The sequence below is a fragment of the Euprymna scolopes genome, chromosome 35 (assembly GCF_053919585.1).
Source record: "Euprymna scolopes isolate OS-2025 chromosome 35, ASM5391958v1, whole genome shotgun sequence".
Taxonomy (NCBI): Eukaryota; Metazoa; Mollusca; class Cephalopoda; order Sepiida; family Sepiolidae; genus Euprymna; species Euprymna scolopes.
In genome coordinates this window covers 15,268,458-15,289,691 of record NC_136516.1, presented here as the reverse complement: position 1 = coordinate 15,289,691, position 21,234 = coordinate 15,268,458, and the positions used below count along the sequence as shown (strand labels likewise).

General features: G+C 35.3%; 1 protein-coding gene across 1 annotated transcript in view; it reads right to left on the bottom strand.

Moving 5' to 3' along the window:
* Window positions 1-21,234, bottom strand: part of LOC145259704 (adipolin-like) — a 92,291-nt gene that overhangs the window by 5,510 nt on the left and 65,547 nt on the right. Inside the window, exons 2-7 of the mRNA XM_080117378.1 lie at window positions 21,076-21,192; window positions 15,905-16,021; window positions 14,598-14,709; window positions 12,902-12,942; window positions 9,723-9,890; window positions 2,993-3,186 (exon numbers count right to left, since the gene is read on the bottom strand). Of these exons, the coding sequence (XP_079973504.1) occupies window positions 2,993-3,186; window positions 9,723-9,890; window positions 12,902-12,942; window positions 14,598-14,709; window positions 15,905-16,021; window positions 21,076-21,192 (749 nt within the window). The remainder of the gene's footprint in view (window positions 1-2,992; window positions 3,187-9,722; window positions 9,891-12,901; window positions 12,943-14,597; window positions 14,710-15,904; window positions 16,022-21,075; window positions 21,193-21,234) is intronic.

Here is a 21,234-nt window from a genome sequence, read left to right as displayed (position 1 = left end):
CGGTATAGGAATGCAGAGTCTCTTAACTTCATCCTCAGTAATTACTGCCTTCCATAGTTGCCGCCAACTAATCCTCTGGCAGGCTTTGAGTAGGATTGAAATCGCTATCTTCAATGCTCACCTGAAACTGTAGAGATTCAACGCTTCTATCCATTACACCACGCGCCCTGAAGTGTGATCAAGTTTGGATTTTTTGGTCTTTATAAATCAAAGTGTTTCGTTTCTATCTGGTCTTCCATCGTCTGGACCGTACCTAATGGTATATTATTTTTATTATCGGAATTCTTTGAGATAAGTAATTTGTTTATTTATTTATTTATGTTATCCTCATCTTTTCTTCGTTGCTTCACAATGTTTCGGCCAACTATTCCTCTGGCCTTCGTCAGGTGGTTAACCGCGACAAGATAGGAATACTGAGTCTCTTACCTCTATCCTCAGTAATTACTGCCTTCCATAGTTGTTGCCGTCTCACCACGATTGGGTCCTACTCAAATCCGGGCAGAGGATTAGTTGGCCCAAGTTTAAGTTAAGAGAGCGGACACAAATAAATTTGACAAAATCCATTGTTGCATCGTGAGCATTTATTCTACATAAATTATTTTCCGTTTTAAATTTAAAAAAAAAAAAAAAAACTTAAAAATAAAAATTGTTTAAAAGTTGTTTAAATTCTTTTTCATGGTTTCTGTTTTCTTTGCTTATTCCACATAAAAATAAAAATTGTTTCAATTATATTCCTTTCAATTTCTTTTTACTTATAAAAATATTAATAACAGTGGTTTCTATTGTTATTTTCCGACTTGTCAGATTTGCCTCGTTTCGTTCTATTTTACTCGATGGTTTTTCATCACAAGGTCAAGGCTGCTACTTGATCTACGAAATTGCGGGTGACAGCCATCTTCATTATTACTCATTCAATGTTTACACGTTTTAATCGTGCATTTTTCTAGTTTAGATGGGTAAAATTTTAACTTTTTATTTGAAATGACTCCTTATGTAATAATGTTGGAGATAATAAACATTTTTAATGCCTTATTTTTCCCCATATCATCCGCGAACCCTATTTAACGACATTACCAACATCCTTTAATTGCGCGAGACATAAAAAAAAAAAAAAAGGATTACGATTTGCGTTTTTTTCCTATTTACAATGCCTCCCCACGGGACAAAGTTAGACACCAGGGTCATTTTTTTTTTTAACGTGGAGAAAAGGAACAAAAAATAAAAATTGTCTCAGTCATGAAGTCACTAACAGAGAACAAGAAATTGAAGGGTAGCATCCGAAGGACAGATACTACACTTTGAGGTATTTATTTGCTCCCCCACTGAGCAAGTTAGGCACAAGGCCGATTTTTAAAGTGAGGAGTGAAGGAGAAATGGGGACCAACTCCCCGGGGAGTAGGGGAGCTGGATAGTGACAATTGGTATGAAGGGTTGCCCCTATATTGACCAAGGTCTTATATGTGGGGTTTCCCCCACATATGGTCTTTGCTTGCAGTATCTGCCGGAACAGATACTACATTTTGATCTAGACCCAAAGGCCAATGATTTTGCATTTTGTTTTGATGGAATTATTTCATGTTTTTCATAGTATTTTTTTTTTTTTTTTTGCATAAATCTGTTCTCAAATACAATACGCTTTTTTTTGCATAAATCTGTTCTCAAATACAATACGCTCACCGTATTCCCCGACGTAGATGAGTATATCAACTAGATTTAAATGATTGATATTACCGATTGCTGAATGTCAACAAGCTTGTTTATTGGTGATAAAATGATACAGAAGCTTTTATTTTAAACTCCGTAACGAGTGCTTATTTGATGGCAAAAACGTCGATTTACAATGAGTAAATAATCTGGACATGACTGACACTCTAAAGAGTGTATACGTCCATCAAGGTTCCACCGTAAGAAAAATGACTAAATAAAAATATTAAGATAGAATAAAAAAAAAATAATAATAATTTGTACGAATCGGTGTGTTTGGATCTTTTTGGCCTGCTTAATTCTGCAAGAATTAATTTTTTGCCTTCATTGGTGTTTCGTGTTGTTAATTTGTTTCATTTGAAAATGCTTGTATTAAAAAAAATGTATAAGGGAGAGAAACTGGTCAAATGTTGGCTTACTCCCTTAAGGTTTTCCTTCGATTAGTGATGGGACGATTCCAATAGATTTACCGGGTTAATTAAAATGACCTCTGCGGTCTCTACCAAATTACTCGGCCAAATTTTAATCTAAACATTTGAAATTTTACATGAAGTATATTCAGACATAGGGCAAGCTTTTTAATCGTTTTTTTGGCGAAATTTTGGCTGCCCAGGGGTCAAATTTCAAAAGATTTGACCATTGCAGTCTCTAGCAAACCATTCAGCGAATTTTGTGCTCTAAACATTTGAAATTTTACATAAAGGGCATTCAGATATGCAGCAAGCTTTTGAATCTGTTTGTAGGCGAAAATTAAGCTGCCAAAAAGTCAAAGTTGAAAGAGTTTATCTTTGCAGACTCTACCAAACCCCTCCGCCAATTTTGGGTCTAAACACTTGAAATTTTAGATGTAGGTTACCTGGACATAAGTCCAACTTTTAATATATATATATATATATATATATATATATATATATATATATATGCACATAAAGTTATGAAGAGTACATAGGGCCCAAGCAGAGCTGGGCTGAACTGTTAGTATATATATATATCTATATATATATATCTATATATATATATATATATATATATATATATATATATATATATATATATATATAGAGATATATATAGATAGATAGATAATAGATGAACATTACTACATTTGAATGACACTACGAAACATTACGAATATTTCAAAAACACAATTTCTGTGCTAATGTATTGTTGTTGTTTTTTAAATGGAAAATAAATCAAAATAATTCAGTTGTAACCTAACCTTCCTCAGTGAGTCAAATTTTTTTTTTTTTTTTTTGATTCTTCATTATCAATCGTTAAGGGAACTTGCCTGTACTTTTTGCAGAGGGATTCAATGCAGATCTGAACCCGAATGTTATCTTTTTGTCGCAGGGGTTTCTTGAATCGCTGTCGAGAAATATGCAGATTCGAAGAGAAATGGTAGATGCCGGATCTAGGAGCGGTGAATCTACCATTCCGGCCATTGAAGACTGTCCCTCGTTCGAACGTCCCACCGCCAAAAGGCTGAAAAAAAAATTGAGAAAACCATGTATTGTCTGTCAGTTTGACGACTTATCAATCTTTTTTGAGATGATTTCAAGTTGAAAAAAAAAAAAGAAACAATTTCTATTTTACCTGATTCATTGCATTTTTAGTGAATAGAAGTTTCAACGATTTTACCCATAGCTTGGAAGAAATTGGGGTGGTGGTGCATCGATCTTTTGTGTCAGTTTCAATACATACATACACACATACATACGTATATATATTACTTTTAATGCTAGGTTATTTATGGTGTCTTTTGAATTTAATAAAGACCCTTCAAAATTTGCTGACGAGGAGACCTTGCTTATTTAAAAAAATTATGTAATTATTGTTCGTAACTGGATGTTTACCACAATAAAAAGCATTGTTTTCCGAAACGATCGTACAGATAATTGATTTTGTTGTTGTTCCTTCTTATGAAACAGATTTTTAATTTAGTTGAAAATCGATTTTTCAAATTTTAAATTATCAATCACATTACTTAATATATATATATATATATATATATATATATATATATATATATATATATATATATATATAGAGAGAGAGAGAGAGAGAGAGAGAGAGAGAGAGAGAGAGCCTTTGAGACTTTACACGACCGGTCGCCACAATCGATTGAAAATTTCTTGGGGGGACTAAAAGTCGTAAATCACTCGCCCGCCAGTCGATAAAATTTCTTTAAATAAAGAAACGGGGAAAACTCATTTATTTTACGACCCTCAAATATGTGGAGACTTAGAATGACCTATGTCTCATCATTTGTACATTCTTTCATCTCTAGCTGTGAGACCGTTGGAATATCGTATTGAAAAAGAGTGGTCACGCTAAAGGTCAACAAGAGGTCAAATTTACACATTCGACGTGTAGTCAAAATGTCGCCTTCATTTAGTTCTCTGATTCGGAAATTCATTTGGAAAAAAATTCTTCAACGCTACAACTACATACACTTCATGCTTACAAAAGTAAAGACGAACATTTGAAAGAGGAAAAAAACGCATCGTCCTGTCAAGCATCCGAAGAAATGATTCTTATTTCTATGGAACAATAATATGAATGATGCTATATAAAGAAACTGGTGTCGTATTTTAACGTTTTGTTGAATATTTACTGAAATGTTTGTAGTAATAAAATAGTTGATTTACAAGAGTTAAACAAATATTTTCTTGTTAGATTATACACACGGTAATTTCTTGAATTGTTGTAAAATTATTTACTATTATTGACTGAAACAAAGACATAAAGTCGGACGAGCAAAAATATTTTGGGGGCGAGTAAATTTTCCCTCACACTCGACCGGCAGTCGAGTGATTTTTTTTCAAATCTCAAAGGATATATATATATATATATATATATATATATATATATATATATATATATATATATATATACATATATATATATATATATATACATATATATATATATATATATACACACACACACATATGTATATAAGAGAAATTGTCTATCTGTCTGTCTGTCTATCTGTCTGTGTGTGCGTGTGTGTGTACATTTCCCTACCAAACTACTCTGTTAATTGTCTACAGACTCAAGATTTGTTTGACATAAGGAATATTAAAATTTGGGAAAATCTTTTTAATCGGTTTTCAGCCAGAAATTTGACTGTCAAGGTGTAAAATTCAACGATTTAAACTTTGAAAATTCTATCAAACTCCTCCGCCAATTTTGAGTCTAAACACTTGAAATTTTAGATATAGGTTACTTGGACATGGATCAAACTTTTAAATTTGATTTGAGCCCAAAACAATAAATGTTAAGAGGTTAAAATTGGGGTCAAAGTTAAAAAAAAATGTGACCTCTTTGGTTTCTATCAAACTACTCAGCCAATTTTTTATCTAAATATTTAAAATTTTACATAAAGTGTATTCAGACATAGGGCAAGCTTTTTAATTGGTTTTCGGCAAAAAATTTGCTGTCAAATTTCAAAAGATCTGACCTTTGCACAAACTATTAAGCCAATTTTGGGTCTAAACATTTGAAATTTTACATAAAGGATATTCAGACATGCAGCAAGCTTTTTAATCAGTTTTTAGGCGAAAATTTGACTGCCAAGAGATCAAATTTGAAATAGTTGACCTTTGCAGACTCTACCAAACTCCTCTGCCAATTTTAGGTCTAAACACTTGAAATTTTAGATGTAGGTTACCTGGACATGAGTCACACATTTAATATATATATATATATACATATGCACATAAAGTTATGAACAGTACGTAGGGCCCGAGCAAAGTTGGGCTGAATTGCTAGTACATATATATATATATATATATATATATATATATATATATTAAGCAACGTTGAACCTGGTCAGTACTAAATGGGTGACCATTTGGGGCTTCCAGGTGCTGTATGTGCTCTCCGCTTATCTCAGCATTGTTTCCAAGTGCTGTATGTGCTTTCTGCTTATCTCAGTATTTTTTCCAGTCGTCCTGGACTTTACCTTGCCACTGGACTCAAACAGTGTCGATTCAAAAGACGTGTGGTTGTGGATTGCGCAACTCTTGCCTCAAAGTTACACGCGTACCTGCCACTATAGGGGTATCCTTTGTCTTTCGAGACTAGACAGTGGCAACGCTATATATACATATATGTGTGCGCGTGTGTGTGTGTGAGAGAGAGAAAGAATGTGAGTTCTCTATGGTCTATGAAACGACTGGGACATTTTGTTTTAAAATTCCACGCAGATGTAGTTTATGCATCTCGGGGTATTATTAGATAGGATTTTTTCTCGGATAAGAATCGAAAATCGATAACCGAAAAATCCGAGTAAAGAAGGAAAAATTCGATTTTGACCAACGTTAACACCTATATACACCCTAACATCATAAGTGCATTTAAGAAGTTTCATCATTGCACACGTGGAAAGACACAGCGTATAAAATCAACAGCAGGTTCTTTGATAAGACAAGGGCACGTTTGAAGTGAATGTTTCTGCTTAGAGCATAAATGAACCATGATAATTGACTTTTGCATTTTAAACTTTAATTCAAACCATTATGTAAAAAAAAAAATGATTTTATAAAATCAACACTAGATTCTCTACAGTGCAATATAGACTACAATGTATGGTGGACTAAGTCACCTTAGCAAGGCATGTGAAGCCTCCTCCTGGTGCACCACAGTGGGTTCTCAATTAGAGCAGACAATAAATCGATTTGATTGAAGAATGGGCGATTTTGATGACAATAAAATATGGGAAGTGTGAAACTAATGATGGGTTGAGTGATGAAGAATATTATGAGAGGATTGAAAATGATGAATGAAATTAACAAAATTTGATTACTCATAAAGACAGTTTATGACAAGTATTTGTTATTAGATTTGAAGACCATTATGTTGTAACCTACAGTGTGGTAGTCCCGAAGTAATGTGTTTCATGGATGGTAACTTATCTATGTCATTAACCTTTGTCTTCAATTTCTAATCCAAAATTTCCAATTTTAAATAAATAACCTACTTTCAAAACGATTTGACTGATTCGATATTTTCATTGCCCATTGCTTGATGACTGATGTTATGTATATGAAATGCCCATGCAAACTGTTGCGTTTCGAAATTTTTAGATCAAATAATTTTTGACCGTTTTTAATTATTGTCTTACATCATATGGTTTCTAGTCGAGACACCTTCGTCCTATGCCCTACCTTATTACACAAAGAATGTTACATATAAAAATGAGTTTCTGATTGTCAGTTTCTCTTAGCTTAGTTATTTTCGTTTTCAATGAATACAAAATGACGCTTTTTACGATTTCAAATATGACTTGTTTATTTTCCATTCATTAAAATACAAGTGACAATCACAGATCAGAACGCAGTGAGGTTAGGATGGCGGTAGGTTGCAGAATTCTCTCGCCTCTCTTCTCCTCTCTCTCTGTCTCTGTCTGTCTATGTGCCCTCGACTCTGTCTACTTCGACTATGCTGTTTGTCCTTTTATATTGTCAAATGACCTCATAATCTTCTTTTTTTGCATAACCTTTGTTTATTTTTTCGGCTGTTCTGTTCTGACCAACTTTTATATGGGTCAGAATTTCCCTTGCGATTGACGTCATTATGACGCATTTTTCCGATGATCCAGACACTATGATCATTCTATCATAATATCGGTCAGCTTTCTCCCGGGGATTATGACATCATTGTGTCCTGGTGGTTCCAAGCACACCTTGCTCTCTCTAATAAGAACACACTCCGAAAAATTGTAAATAATAAATGAAATAGTGTTATCATAAAATACGGAAAAATGTAACCTAGAAAGGGTTGATATGGCATAAAAACAGACACAAGTATAATAAGTATCATGTTTCAGCAATGACGTGCAGAGAAGTTTTTCAGAGAAAGTGCTCAAATAAAAAAAAAACGGTGTTTCGGTGAGGCATAGGCCTATAATACATTCCTCTGAAAAGGGCACTTTTAAAACAGGAGTAAAGGGGGCAGGTGCTTGGGCATCCCTAGCACGCTCCCTCTTCACGTCCATGTGTTTCAGTATTTAATAACTTAGAACATATTGATGTGCCGCTAATGAGACAAATCAAACAATAAATAAGACAGAAATTGAAATGAGAAAACATTGACAACGTTATTCTATTATAATAACCGGTGAATCTGAATATCAAGCAACTCGAAGTCTGCAGCAAACGGCGTCAGACAAAAAAAAAATATAATGGAATTAATAAATAATTCATGAAGTCATATATTTTTATAATAATAAAAAATAACTTCAAAACAGTGAAATAATAGCATTTTATTTATTACTAGTGAGGGGGCCGGTCGTAAAAATATGCTTAAATATATTTTAATCCATGTGTTAGATAATAGCCGTGTAGATGCATTTAATTGTCTATCTATCTATCTATCTATCGATGAGTTGACAACAGAGGTTTGAAAGAGGACATGTTTTGACAGGTATCAAGCTTTGTGACCGGTCATTTTGCACCTGAAGTATCTAAACGGGGATTGGACGTGACGTGTCATATGCCACGTGTTCCGATTTGCAGAAGTATAGTTTTAGTTGGGCTCGAGAATTTGAAATGGGGTGTCCAAATGGATGCAGTAACATAAACCTAACATGCAACTGCATCTATGATTGAACATATTACACAAGTTTGTAGTGTAATTCAAATCTTGTCCATAGCTGAATAATAGGGTTAGGGTTAGGGTTAGGGTTAGGGTTAGGGTTAGGGCTATCAAGGGTATTTTTTATTGTGACGCCAACACTAGATGGGTTGCCCACCACGGCTTAGGAGAGGCTCATCTACCCTCGAGAGAAAGATAGACCTCGCCAGTTTCCCAATTTGGTATTTTACCTCGCAGTACACACAGCGCCCCAAATTGTCACCTATATGGTACTAGGCAAGCTCAACGTTGCTTAACTTCGGTGATCTGGCGAGAACCGGTGTGTCAACATGATTGTGCCGTATATCCATGGATATACGGATGCAGAGAAACGCCACAAGTCCGAGATTGTTGATTTCACTCTATGCTGCAGAAGACAAGAAGCCTGGGAGTGAAATAAACCAACACATAAAAAACAAACATAGTCTTGTGTGTCTTGCATGCGTGCTTGTTATAACAGAACCCAGGACATTGGCGAATCCCCCAGGCAGCGGCCAAAAGACAAAAGACCACGCATCAACAGGTATGTTGTTGTAAATGTGTTGTATTGTTATCATAAAAGGGGTACCGCGTGTGTGATCATCTAAATGTTGCTGTCTATTTGTGATATATTCATATCTAATTGTTCATATGAAGTTGTGTGTGTGTGTGTGTGTGTGTGTGTGTGTGTGTGTGTGTGTGTGTGTGTGGTACGTGTATTTTGGACATACCTCAACTTCATGTGTCGTTGATCTTGTCCACCTGGAATTCATCTTGTTCTGGGAGGGGAGACTGGAACCTGTTTCGGACGAATATTCATTCACTCCAAGACGATGATTGGTTTTATATACTTTTTATTCGCCTTCCAGATGTCGATCGGAGAAGAATAGAAAATGAATGTCTTTGCTTGCATGGTTACTTCAATGTCTTATTTTCTACACACGCCAGCGCCCCCCTCCCAGTGAAGGGGAGGGGACGACCTGTTAAGCCGTCTGTTCTTTTCTACATCCAAACCCAAACTCACTGACTCCAGCTAACTTGATCACGTGACTCACGCGCAGATCCGATCAGCTGACCCTCATTTCCGGTAAACCGTGTCTACAATATGATTTACCATATTTCTTATGTTCGATATATTTCCAAACAAATGTACTGTGAATTATATGTTATACACGCACGCACCCAACACCACTAGATGAGTCACGGGCCACTAAAATAGACATTAAGGAATCTGAGGACAATAGTCCGTTAAATAAACATTTAAATAACACACACATTTTATAACACATGTAGATTTCGTATTTATCATCACAGAAGCAATTCTCTAGTGAATATTATATGTATGTGTGTATTAATTATTTCAAAAGAAATTTAAAAAAATAGATGACTTGAGTGCTCACTTGATGGAAGCTATTGAGTTCCATGAAGGTCCGACGTGATACAACGTTGTCGACTCGCAGCTGTACGTGGAAACCGGCCGTTAGTCGAGGGATGATGTAGACTTCGTCTAATTCGGAAACAGGGGGCATCACGTAGGTTCGGTTGGCCAAACCCATACATTCAGGGCACTAAAATAAAGAACAGAACGTCAAAGAAACAAACAAAAAATGATAATTCTTTAATTTGCAGGAAGATGTCACGTTTCTGATTTTTTTAGATGAGGATTGGTTATTCGTATTATTTGAAATTCTTGGATTACTGCTCTCATCTTGTGTGCCATGTTCACAACGTTTCGGTCGATGTAACCTCCGACCTTGTGCAAGTCCAGCCTCACAAACAAATCATGACTAAGAACTGAGTATATGAGATCCCATGTAATTTCGGAGTTCGACAAGATCGGAGCTTACATCGAACGAAACGTTGTGAAAATGACACTCTAGATGAGAACAGTAGTCCGAAAATTCCAAATAATACATGCAGAAAGATATATTTAAATGTCTGGATTTTGATTGGCTTTCAAGGCTAAAACTTGATGGACATGACAAGCATTGAGTGAAGTTTATTTGTACAAAATATGTTAGGATTGCAAAAAGAATTGTGAATCTTATTAACGATTCCATGGGTGCCAGCTTTTAAAGGTTAATCCTGTATTATAACGTCTTCGATTTCCGGTAGAACATATAAACTGACGCCATTGAAATTGAAATTGAAATTGAAATTATTATTATTATTATTATTATTATTATTATTATTATTATTATTGGCTCACAAGGAGCTTTCATACAGGTCATAAAGAATCTCTCCTTGAAAACAACCTGTGGTGTTCTCTGGAAGCTGAGTGACAGCAACCCTCCCCAGTTTTCCAATGCTCTCCACCTCTTCTGATAACATTTGTAAATGAATTTGAATTATCACAACAGTCGCTTACCATTGATTTCTCGCTGGCAGCGACCATTGGTCTTTACTGGAATTTGAGTGGCAATAAACCTCCCCAAGGTCCCAGTTCTTTTCACACTTTTCCAGCGGAGGTCTAGTTAGTGCTTTCTCCTCAGTCTTTCCATCATCTTTGACCCTTCTCGGCTATTTAGCATCATTCTTTTGTGGGAGCGGTGATTGGGTAATTTATTATTATTATTATTATTATTATTATTATTATTATTATTATTATTATTATTATTACTCTACTACTTCTACTACAACTTCCGACTAATAAAACAAAATGAATAAAAAATTATATATATATATATATATATATATATATATATATATATATATAGTTGAAAAAATGTCGGCAAGTAAAAACATCTTGAAATGAAAAATATAGAATAAACATATAAACTGTTTTAGAACACGCTTTTAGATGCGAAAAAGAATTTTCTTTTCTTTTTTTTCTAATTAATTTCGGATTTAAAAATCCCTCGTCATAAAAAGAATTCTTAAATTTTGTTCTTTTTTCCTCAGAAGTAAAAGCAAATAAAGTCCATTGTGTTATTAAGATCGCGCTGGCGGGTATTGTAATGTAGAACTCTTTAGTTTTCTTTTTTATATTATTTATTAATCGTATCTAAAAGCATATTCTAAAACAGCTTATCTGTGTGTTCTATATATTTCCATTTCAGGATGCTTTTACTTACCGACACTTTTTCAACTCTTCATATACATATATATATATATATATATATATATATATATATATATATATATATATATATATATATATATATATATATATTCGTCAGGCTTATACGCGAATTTTGTGGTTGCTTCTTGTTTTTATATATGTTGAGGATTTCTAGTTAGCCAATCAGCTTTCTAGTATCCACCGCGCCCCCTCCTATCAGCCAATGGGCATGCATTTTATCGAACAAAGGATCTGTTTTAGAACTAGGTTAGTGGTTTAAGGTAGATCTTTTCCTTCCTATAGTGGATGAAACGCAGAATATTCAGTGTAGCTTAATCGCCATATATATTTTATAAATTACTAACTAGCTCTACCCACGTATTGAGCACTTTTGAAGTAAATACTTAAAGTTTACGCATAAATCTATACTTTCGTATATTAATGTTATGTGAGTAAATGAAATAGTTTTATATATATATATATATATATATATATATATATATATATATATATATATATATATATATATATATATATATATAAGGCATCAATCTCGGCTGATACTAAGCAAAACTGTCCTGAAATGTCAAGGAGGGTGAAAAGACCGGAGAGAGAGAGAGAGAGAGAGAGAGAGAGAGAGAGAGAGAGAGAGAGAGAGAGAGAGAGAGCACTAATCAGACCGCAAAGACGATGGGACATTGGGGAGGCCTATTGCTACCCAAGGCTCAATGAAGACCAATGGTTGCTGTCAGTGAGAAACCAATGGTAATCGACTGCTGCGATACCCAAAATCATTTGAAAAGATTATCGAAAGATCATTATATTCTGAATAACAGTGCTATTTTTGTCTTCGTGAAGGAGTTGAAACAATTAAAATATTTCGTAAGAGTAATATTTTTTTGTTGGTAAAACACTTAATCATTGTAATTTTAGAATTATAGAGAGTTTTTTGTCAAAGCAAAAGCAGTTTACTGGTTGGAAAAGTAAGAGTCGTCATGTTTGTTTAGTGTCTGGCAATAAAAATCCAATATTCCACAAATAGGATTGATATCAAACGATCAGAACGCAATAAAAATAATCATTCCTAATCTTGAGGGAGCATTCTGTATGTACTGAGAGAAGTTGTATTTGTCGAAAGAAAATATAACGGAATGACAAAATGAGACAATATGAAGGAGAATTCTCAGTGATTGCTGGAACAGTGTAAGTAGATATGTTTGAGTGAGTAAAAATTACATCTGAATGAGTAGTGAGAGTCAGAATGGTCGGGGCTAATGTTGAAAATCATGAAATCAAGTAAAAGTGACTGTTAATTTATGGAAACAAGCATCAGTTATCATATGCAGTGGCTGTGATTATAGTGCTATGGTATTCAAATTTAGAAGGGAAAATCAATTTTATGCATAGATACTACTACTACTACTACTACTACTACTACTACTACTAATAATAATAATAATAATAATAATAATAATGATAAGAAGAAGAAGAAAAAGAAGAAGAAGAATATGGACTCACCCTTTCCGTGATGGTCTGCTGTGCTCTCCGTTCAGCCTCGACTTTAAAATAAAAAGATACAAGAACCAGGTTAGAAAGTATTTACCACCTCCCACCGCAGGAAGATGTGACACAAGGCTGAAAACTATGGATAGTAGGCTAATATAGAAGAAGTAGCGCATTCTAGTTTCGCAAAAAAATACCCAAGTAGCCTAGTCGGCATTCCCTGGTAAGGGCGCTTAAAGCGATTGGCCACAAATTCTAAAAATAGAAAGTAAAGCATCGGAGAGTGGTTCTCTGTCAACTGATCATCGAAGATGTATCAACAACTGGTACTGTTAGATATTGGTAGGGCCAAAAGATGTGCTAATCGACGATATTATGATCGTTATAACATCTGTAAAAATAAAACGTTATTATAGCGAAATAAATATTCACAGATAAAATTATATTCAGATGTTTTAATAGAAAAGAATGTTAGAACACAAACAATTAATTATAAATAGGTTTGACCTCTAGAGTCTGACATAATCTTATGTAGAGTTGACTTAAAGTAACGTGGACTTAGGGTACGGCTTGAAAAACACGTATCATTTTTAGTTAAGAGTCGGGAGTGATAGAGGGCAAATCGATTCGGGGTCGAGAGAGGGAAGAAGATGGTCCACGGATAGTGATGGCTCTCAGTAGAGGGGATTAGAATGTGTTAGTCTAGAATCAGCGTTGTAGCTTTCCAATGGGGGAAACATCGGTAATAAAGTTGCTGAAAAGACAACCTGAGATTTGTTGATTCATTGCAGATTTTCCGAGGATTCATCAAACAGGACCAAAGATGGACCAGGTATGTTTCTCCCAACCCCTGAGAACTCTTATTTGTCCCTTTCTGTTATAAATGTTACATGTCCGTTGTTAAACTGTATCTGTTGATATATAAACACTGTCGTAAGTGTTATACACGCATCAATTCAGTGAAAAACTAGATTAAACAAGCACACGTATATACATGTGTTATATAGATGATTGTTACAAGCATATACAAACTAATATATTAGACGATACATCAGTTTAGACACGTACATAATATGTACTCCCTCCAGTGTACAAAAGTAACTCTGTAAATAAAAAAAAACTCTATATGTGATTAGAATTGGATGATACTCAGCAGGTAATGTTAAGGGTTGATATAAGTGAAAAGGTAAAACTGGTTATGCGGTTTCCTCTGCTTTACGGCACATCAACCCATTTAAAATGATTTAACACTGAACTATAACAGCCCATTACTGTTGAGTCAATGCTATCTATATATAAGATTCAGTTTGTTTTTGTCTCACTGACATTGATATTAAAAGCCTGCATTTTCTATATAAAAATTATCAAAACGAACTTGTTAATATACTCAGACATGGGCACGCGAATGAGTTGATGCAGTAATTTTTTTATTGCGGACTATTATCCTCATCTTTCTTAGTTGTTGTTCTATCCTCATCTTTCATAGCTATTGTTTTATGATGTTTTGGCCAACTATTCCTCTGGCCTTCGTCAGGTGGTAACCGCGACGGGATAGGAACTCTGAATCTCTTAACTGAATTCTCAGCAATTACTGCCATCCATAGTTGGCCAAAACATGGTGAGACGACAACAATTTTATCTAAACGTTTTACTGCAGTTTCAGATTATATCCATTTTTTCCGTTAAGTATACAATATTTACAGAACCTTACCTTTGACAAGTTCTTCGAACTCTTGCATTAGGGCTTCTTTTGTTATTTCAGCGCCGGGTGGTCCTGGTAACCCTTGTGGGCCTTGTGGTCCTGGGGGTCCAGGGGGACCAAACTACAAAACAAAATAAAGAACGTGGGCATATATATATATATATATATATATATATATATATATATATATATATATATATATATATATCAGATTGTGAGAAAATATATAATTATTTCCACAGCCAGACAACGTCGCAGCTCACAATAATTATGACAGTTAGCAAACCGGAAGTTCAAGAGTCGAGTTTCGCCCTCATTTGGGCAAATCAGTTAGATACGAACCTCTGCATGCAAGGCGATCACTCTACCAATTGAGCAAACGCCCCCCCCCACACACAAGAAAGTCTATTAACTAACACAAATCAAGCGAAATCTAACAATCTTGGACTTCTGGTTTTTTGGCTGTCATAGCACTTGTGAGCTGCAACATTGTCTGGCTGTGGAAATATATATATATATATATATATATATATATATATTCTTTTCGTAAAATATGTTTTTCAGACATATTTCACCCTTTGTGTATACCAACCCTTTTTGTTTAGAAGCTAAATGTATTTTAAATATAGCAACAGAGCATATATAAACGAATAACAGTGTAGTTAAATTTCAAGATACAAATATTTATTTTTCATACAAAACAACTCCTCCAGTATGTTAAAATTTTGGTACATTTTTTACAAACCCGCTTCGTTATGCAGAAACCAACGGTTATTATTATATCAATACCGTCCCTTTTCGTGCATATATTCTTCAGAAAAATTAGAAATCCTTTGCTTAGATAGAAAAAATTTTTTTTAAAGAGTCAGAATCGAAATCAGTAATTGTATCAGAATCGGGAAAAATATTAGTATCATCCCATCACTAATACGTGTGCGCACACACACACACGCGCACACGCATGCACACACACACACACATACACACACACACATATATATATAATCTTGGAAGCTTCTAACCTTTAAAACTATATAAAAACACTTATTTAATTTTTATACTTTTCATCATTCATTGAAAACTATTTAGTCAGTAAGTTGTTTAATTACCTGCAATCACTTGCTCTCTCGAATTCACAATAGTCTAATGTTAATTTAAGGGATTATCAGTTGTTTACCATATATATATATATATATATATATATATATATATATATATATATATATATATATATATATATATATAGAGAGAGAGAGAGAGAGAGAGAGAGAGATAACTAGATAGATAGATAGATAGATATTATTAATCGTCTTTACCAGAGGTCGTTTTTTCCGCTTATTCTTTGACTTTTTGTTTGATGCCCGAACCGAGTGACGCACAAATGAGAACCAGCTTCCCCGAGGGTCGTGTGATATGGGTCGCTTTTCGGTGTCCTGTGTCAAAAAAAAAAAGAAAAAAAATAGAAAATTGCATAAGAATAGGCGTAGCAAAACTACCCGTGAGGTAGGTAGAGAAAAACAGCAATAATAACAACAAAAACAAAAAACAACAGCAACAATAAAAAGGACAATGATACTAAGATGATAACCAGTAATAAAGATGATGATGATGATGATGGATGACTTTATTACAAAAGTGTGTTATACAAGAATAGGTTAGCGAATGGAATACATGTTTCATATTGAAGGGGACAGCTGTAGGCTTTTAGTTAAATACGAAGTAATTAGGATCGAATATTATTATTGAAAGAGAATTCTCAAATCAAACGTAATTATTGAAAGTTAAAATGAATACATTCTTATGAGGTAAATACGATTCCAGAAATGCAGTGAATTATCCATTGTGATAAGGAATGCAAGTCAGAAATAACTTCTACAACAAAGAATGTAGGTAAACAGAAAGTTGTATTGGTTTAATTTCGATCAGAGCAAGAATAATGGAACAATGGAATTAAAGAATGTCCACAGAGAACATCCGGGACTTGTGTTGCCGGCACATGTGTTGGAAGCATGTGCATGGAATTCACATGTCTGGCCCACATGCTGACGTTACAAAGAAGTATACAGTTAATAAATATACACTTAAGTTAGACTATGAATCAGTTAGTCAGAGTTTGAAGCAATCAGTCGGAGGAGTCCGAGTGAGTTGGGAAGACTGACAGAAACTCCTTAGGAAACGAAGGGGTCAGAAACAGATGAAAATATAGCAACGTAGCAGGTATCGAATTCTAATCACCAGATGAATAAACGTCTTGTATTTGTTATGTAAAGCCTTTTGTCTTCGTTCGTCTTTCAACCACAAGGTAATGTGTTTTGTCTTTATCGTCTTGTAAAAATAATTGTCATTAACACTTTCCTTCACAGCTATCTTTCATCGCCACTGTCCTAAGAATTGCCCCCCCCTATCTCTTCTATTATAAATGTGAACTCCGCGAGTATTGGGTCTCTTCGTCGTCTCTGTGTAACCTCCATAACACACAGTGATTTGGTGCCGTTCCGCGACACAAACACGTCACAAACGCTGCAATGCAACATGCAGATTTGTGTTTTGCATTTGAAACTCAAGACTGTTTCGGTCTTTTGTGATTCTAGAAAGTTTTTTGATATTCATCAAGACCAAAAGTGACTCGAGGATAATGATTAATACGGTGAGAATAAATACTACTCGAAAGATGAGGAAGACTATAAGAGTACTAAACTTTATGAATGGCCTTATTTGCGTTTGATTACATTTTGGGGTAATCTATAACAGGAAATTTGTTCTCATTAGTTTTGACAACGATCAAGTTATAATCAGCCGGGAAGCAGTCCTGCAGCAATATATTCTACAGGTACGAAGCCCCTGCAAAGAAGCTCTATTGATGAAAATTTCGCTTAACGCTGAGCATGTGGAGGTCTTGCTGTGAATGTCTTATGAGTTGAACTAAAAACTGAAGCCAAATCGAGCATTTTCCATGGAAATAACAAATGTTGAGAGAAAGAAAGGATGGATGAGATAGGGAGAAAAAGAGGGGAAGGGAGAGAGGGGGTAGGAGATGAGAAGAGAGGGAGACAGGGAAAACAGAGAGAGCGCCAAAGAAGGGGAGCGAAAGAGAGAGAGAGAGAGAGAGAGAGAGAGAGAGAGAGAGAGAGAGAAACAGATGGATGGAGAGAGACAAATAGAAGAAGAGGGATAGAAGAGAAATATGAAGAGGGGGAAGGGAAAGAGAGGGGGGAAAAAGAGAGAAAAGGAACGAAAGGGGGGTGAAAGGGAGAGACAAAACAGAAAAAGAGAGAAGAGATAGAAACGAAAATAGATCATAGCCCACTAGATTTCGAAGTTGGTTTTGTACTCTGTCAAGAAAGCGTCAGAGTTAGACACCAGGGTCGTTTTTTAACGTGGAGAAAAGGAACAAAAATAAAAATTGTCCCAATCGTGAAGGACCTCTCTTCCACTGACAGAACAAGAAATTGAAATGCAGCATCTGGAGAACAGATACTAACACTTTGATCTTGACCCGAAGGCCAAGGAGATTGAACGTGTAAAAATATAATGATTTTGATAAGTACAGCGAGCTGTAAAGTTGATTTGGAGAAAGGGGTAATGTCCTATGTACATAAACAAATGAATGTACGCGACATCAATAAAATCCTTGAGTCTTCGTTGTGCTCGAACAAGCTGTAGAACACAACTACTGACCGATATAAAGTTCAGATTTTTACTTTCCTTTTTAATATTTGTTACATATTGACAAGCCGATCCTGTGGGGACGACAAGCACATTCATCACCAGATGTTAACTCGCCAAATACAAAAATGTTTTTACCAGGCTCCGCGCATTCCTTTGGTCTAAAAAAAAAATGGTTACAAAATTAATTTCTAGCCAATAAAAGTTTTAGCATCCAAAATTAATAATATGGACCGTTATTATTATTAATTTTTACACAGGTGTCACCACTTATCAAGACTCAGAGTCCACTCAAGGATAAGGATTAAAGAGTGTACAGTAATCAATGGGGCTTATCATAGTAATCGTTAGTAGTGTGAATTTGGTAAATTGGATTACTTAAGGGGAACGGGTCATCAAGACTTGAAGACGACCATATTGTAGTCAGCTGGAAAGCAGGCGAATAGAAGGCAGTTCCACAGGGGTGCAGTTCTAAGAGAGAAACCTTATTTATGGAATCTACGTTTAGGTTTAGGCACAGATAAAGAATGGGGGAAATTATTGATAGTGGTTTCAGCTAGACGAGTGTTTCTCGTTAATTCCTTTTGAAGCCTACATGTGGATATAAAAAGCTGAGGGTTTTTTTTTTGTGAACCAAAGAGAGAAAAGGAGAGAGAGGGGGAGAGAGAGAAAGAGAGAGAGAGAGAGAGAGAGAGAGAGAGAGAGAGAGAGAGAAGAAAAACACAAAATCAGTAGAGACATATATCTACCCTCGCTGTAAGAGCTGAATACACTCTCATCGAACTTATTCCCGAAAGCCAGAAGGAAGATATCTATGTTATTGTATATATATGTATATAAAGGGCAAAATGTGTGTGTGTGTGTGTGTGTGTGTGTGTGTGTGTGTGTGTGTGTGTGTGTGTGTGTGTGTGTGTGTGTGACGAAAACTTTCGACATAGGCGACGAGATCGGTATCATTTTGAAGTTGGATGTCTCGGACGACAAATATCGAAAAATTGGCCGAAATCATTAATTATTCCACCCTAAACTGGGCAGTTTTGCACAAGGAAGGGTAGCTTTTTTTTTCGCCGACATTTTAGCAAGTCATCGTCACTGTTAGATTGATTTCACTTAATTTCAACGTTTTTGTCTTCAGGTCGCGCGATGGAGATAACCACAAAGAGGCCAGGTCTTTTTTCTTTTTCCTCCTTCGCGTTACGAGTTCGAGATTGCCTGCCTACAACCACTTTTTTAAACACCTCTGCCTACTGTTGTTTTGATTCCCCCCGCCCTTACTATCGCTTTTTAGCCCCCCCCCTGGGGTTCCTTACTACACCACCTAAACATACCCGGGCACCCCCGCTACTGTTGTTTTTACCCTCCCCCAGCCCGGGTGTCCTTATTACACCAACTAAACAACCAGGCAACGCCGAGCAACCCCGCTAGTCATATATAAAATAAGTACATTTCTTTTTAATTCCTTTCTTTTATTTCCTTAATGCGAAGAACTTATATTTTGCTATATATAAAGTTTACTTGAAACTTTGAATGCATTTATCTGTTTTGACTAAATCTACATGGAAGTTGACCGATTGTATGCTTTAATATTAAATTAAATGGCCCATAAAAGATGTGACAATCTCCTCAATCAATGGCTGCGTGACACATAACAATAAGAGACAACATCACGCATAACAATTTGAAACAGATTACCATTATTCATGTTTGGAACCCGCTTAGGAAAAATTAAGGGGCGACTACGTCACACTAGAAATCCTTTTTCCAAGTTCGACAGGAAGATGCCCGAGTTTGACAAGATACACTTGAAGAAGGTCAGAGGTTACATAGGTCGAAATGTTTTTTAAAAACACAATAGTCTGAATAATACAAATGATATAAATAATTAATCCATATCTAAAAAAAAAATAATAAACATAATTGCAGGACTTGTTGTCACTTGGTCTCAATCTCATACATATCTAGAAACACAAGTTTGACTAGCAAGTTTCATTGCAAGTACTCGACTGAACTCCAATCTATAGTTCCCCCATGCAAAACTTTCACAAAAACACTCGACTAGCTACAACCACTATATGATTCCATCCATTCTTTATCTGTGCCTAAATCTAAACGCAACTTCCATGAACAAAGCTTCTTTCCCAGAACTGCACGCCTGTGGAACACTGTTCCGCTGACCTGTGTCCTGGTTGAATACAACATGGTAGCCTTCAAGTCCAATGTAAACAAGTTCTTGTTGAGCCATCCCCATAAATAATCAAATTCTACCCAATTTACACCATTAACGATTACTAAGTCACCACCTTACATTCATTAACCCTTATCCTCGAGTGGCCTTTGGGTTTTGATAAATGATTACTCCCAAGTAAAATAAAATTAAAAAAATACTTATTATTGGTTTAGTTAATTAGTTTGCTTCACAGCAAATCAACCCCTTTTGGATTTTTCATGCTGAATCCAGTAATTTTTTTTATAGAATGTTGTTTATATCTTCCACTATTAATTCATAGTGTTTGGTTTGGTTGTTTTGTAGTGGATTCTGTTGTTTTTTGTTCCCGGTTTTGCAGAACATGATTGAGTTTTGCAAAGGGAAAGTGTGATAATATTAATGTTTGGTGCCTTTTTACGTCAGAAAGCCAGTAGGAAAATGGGGGAGGAAGAAAAGGGTATTGTCGTTTTTTTTTAAGTTTTTTTTTGTTTTTCTTCGCAGAACATGACTGAGTTTTGCAAAAGAGTTAAAAGACAAAAAATATTCATGTAGGGTGCATTTGCATCAGGGAGCCAATATCTTCAGACAGCCTAATCTGGTATCAGCGGTACTTACCATTGGTTTCTTTCTTCGTTTAACCTTTGGCCTTTTGGGTGATGTCTTTGGCGGTTGACGTACGAAAGAGATCCAACTCGTCTTTGGATCAGGGGGTACCGGACGAGGTTCGACATCCTGGAAAAAAAAAAAGTAAAAAGAAACAATTAGCCAAAATTA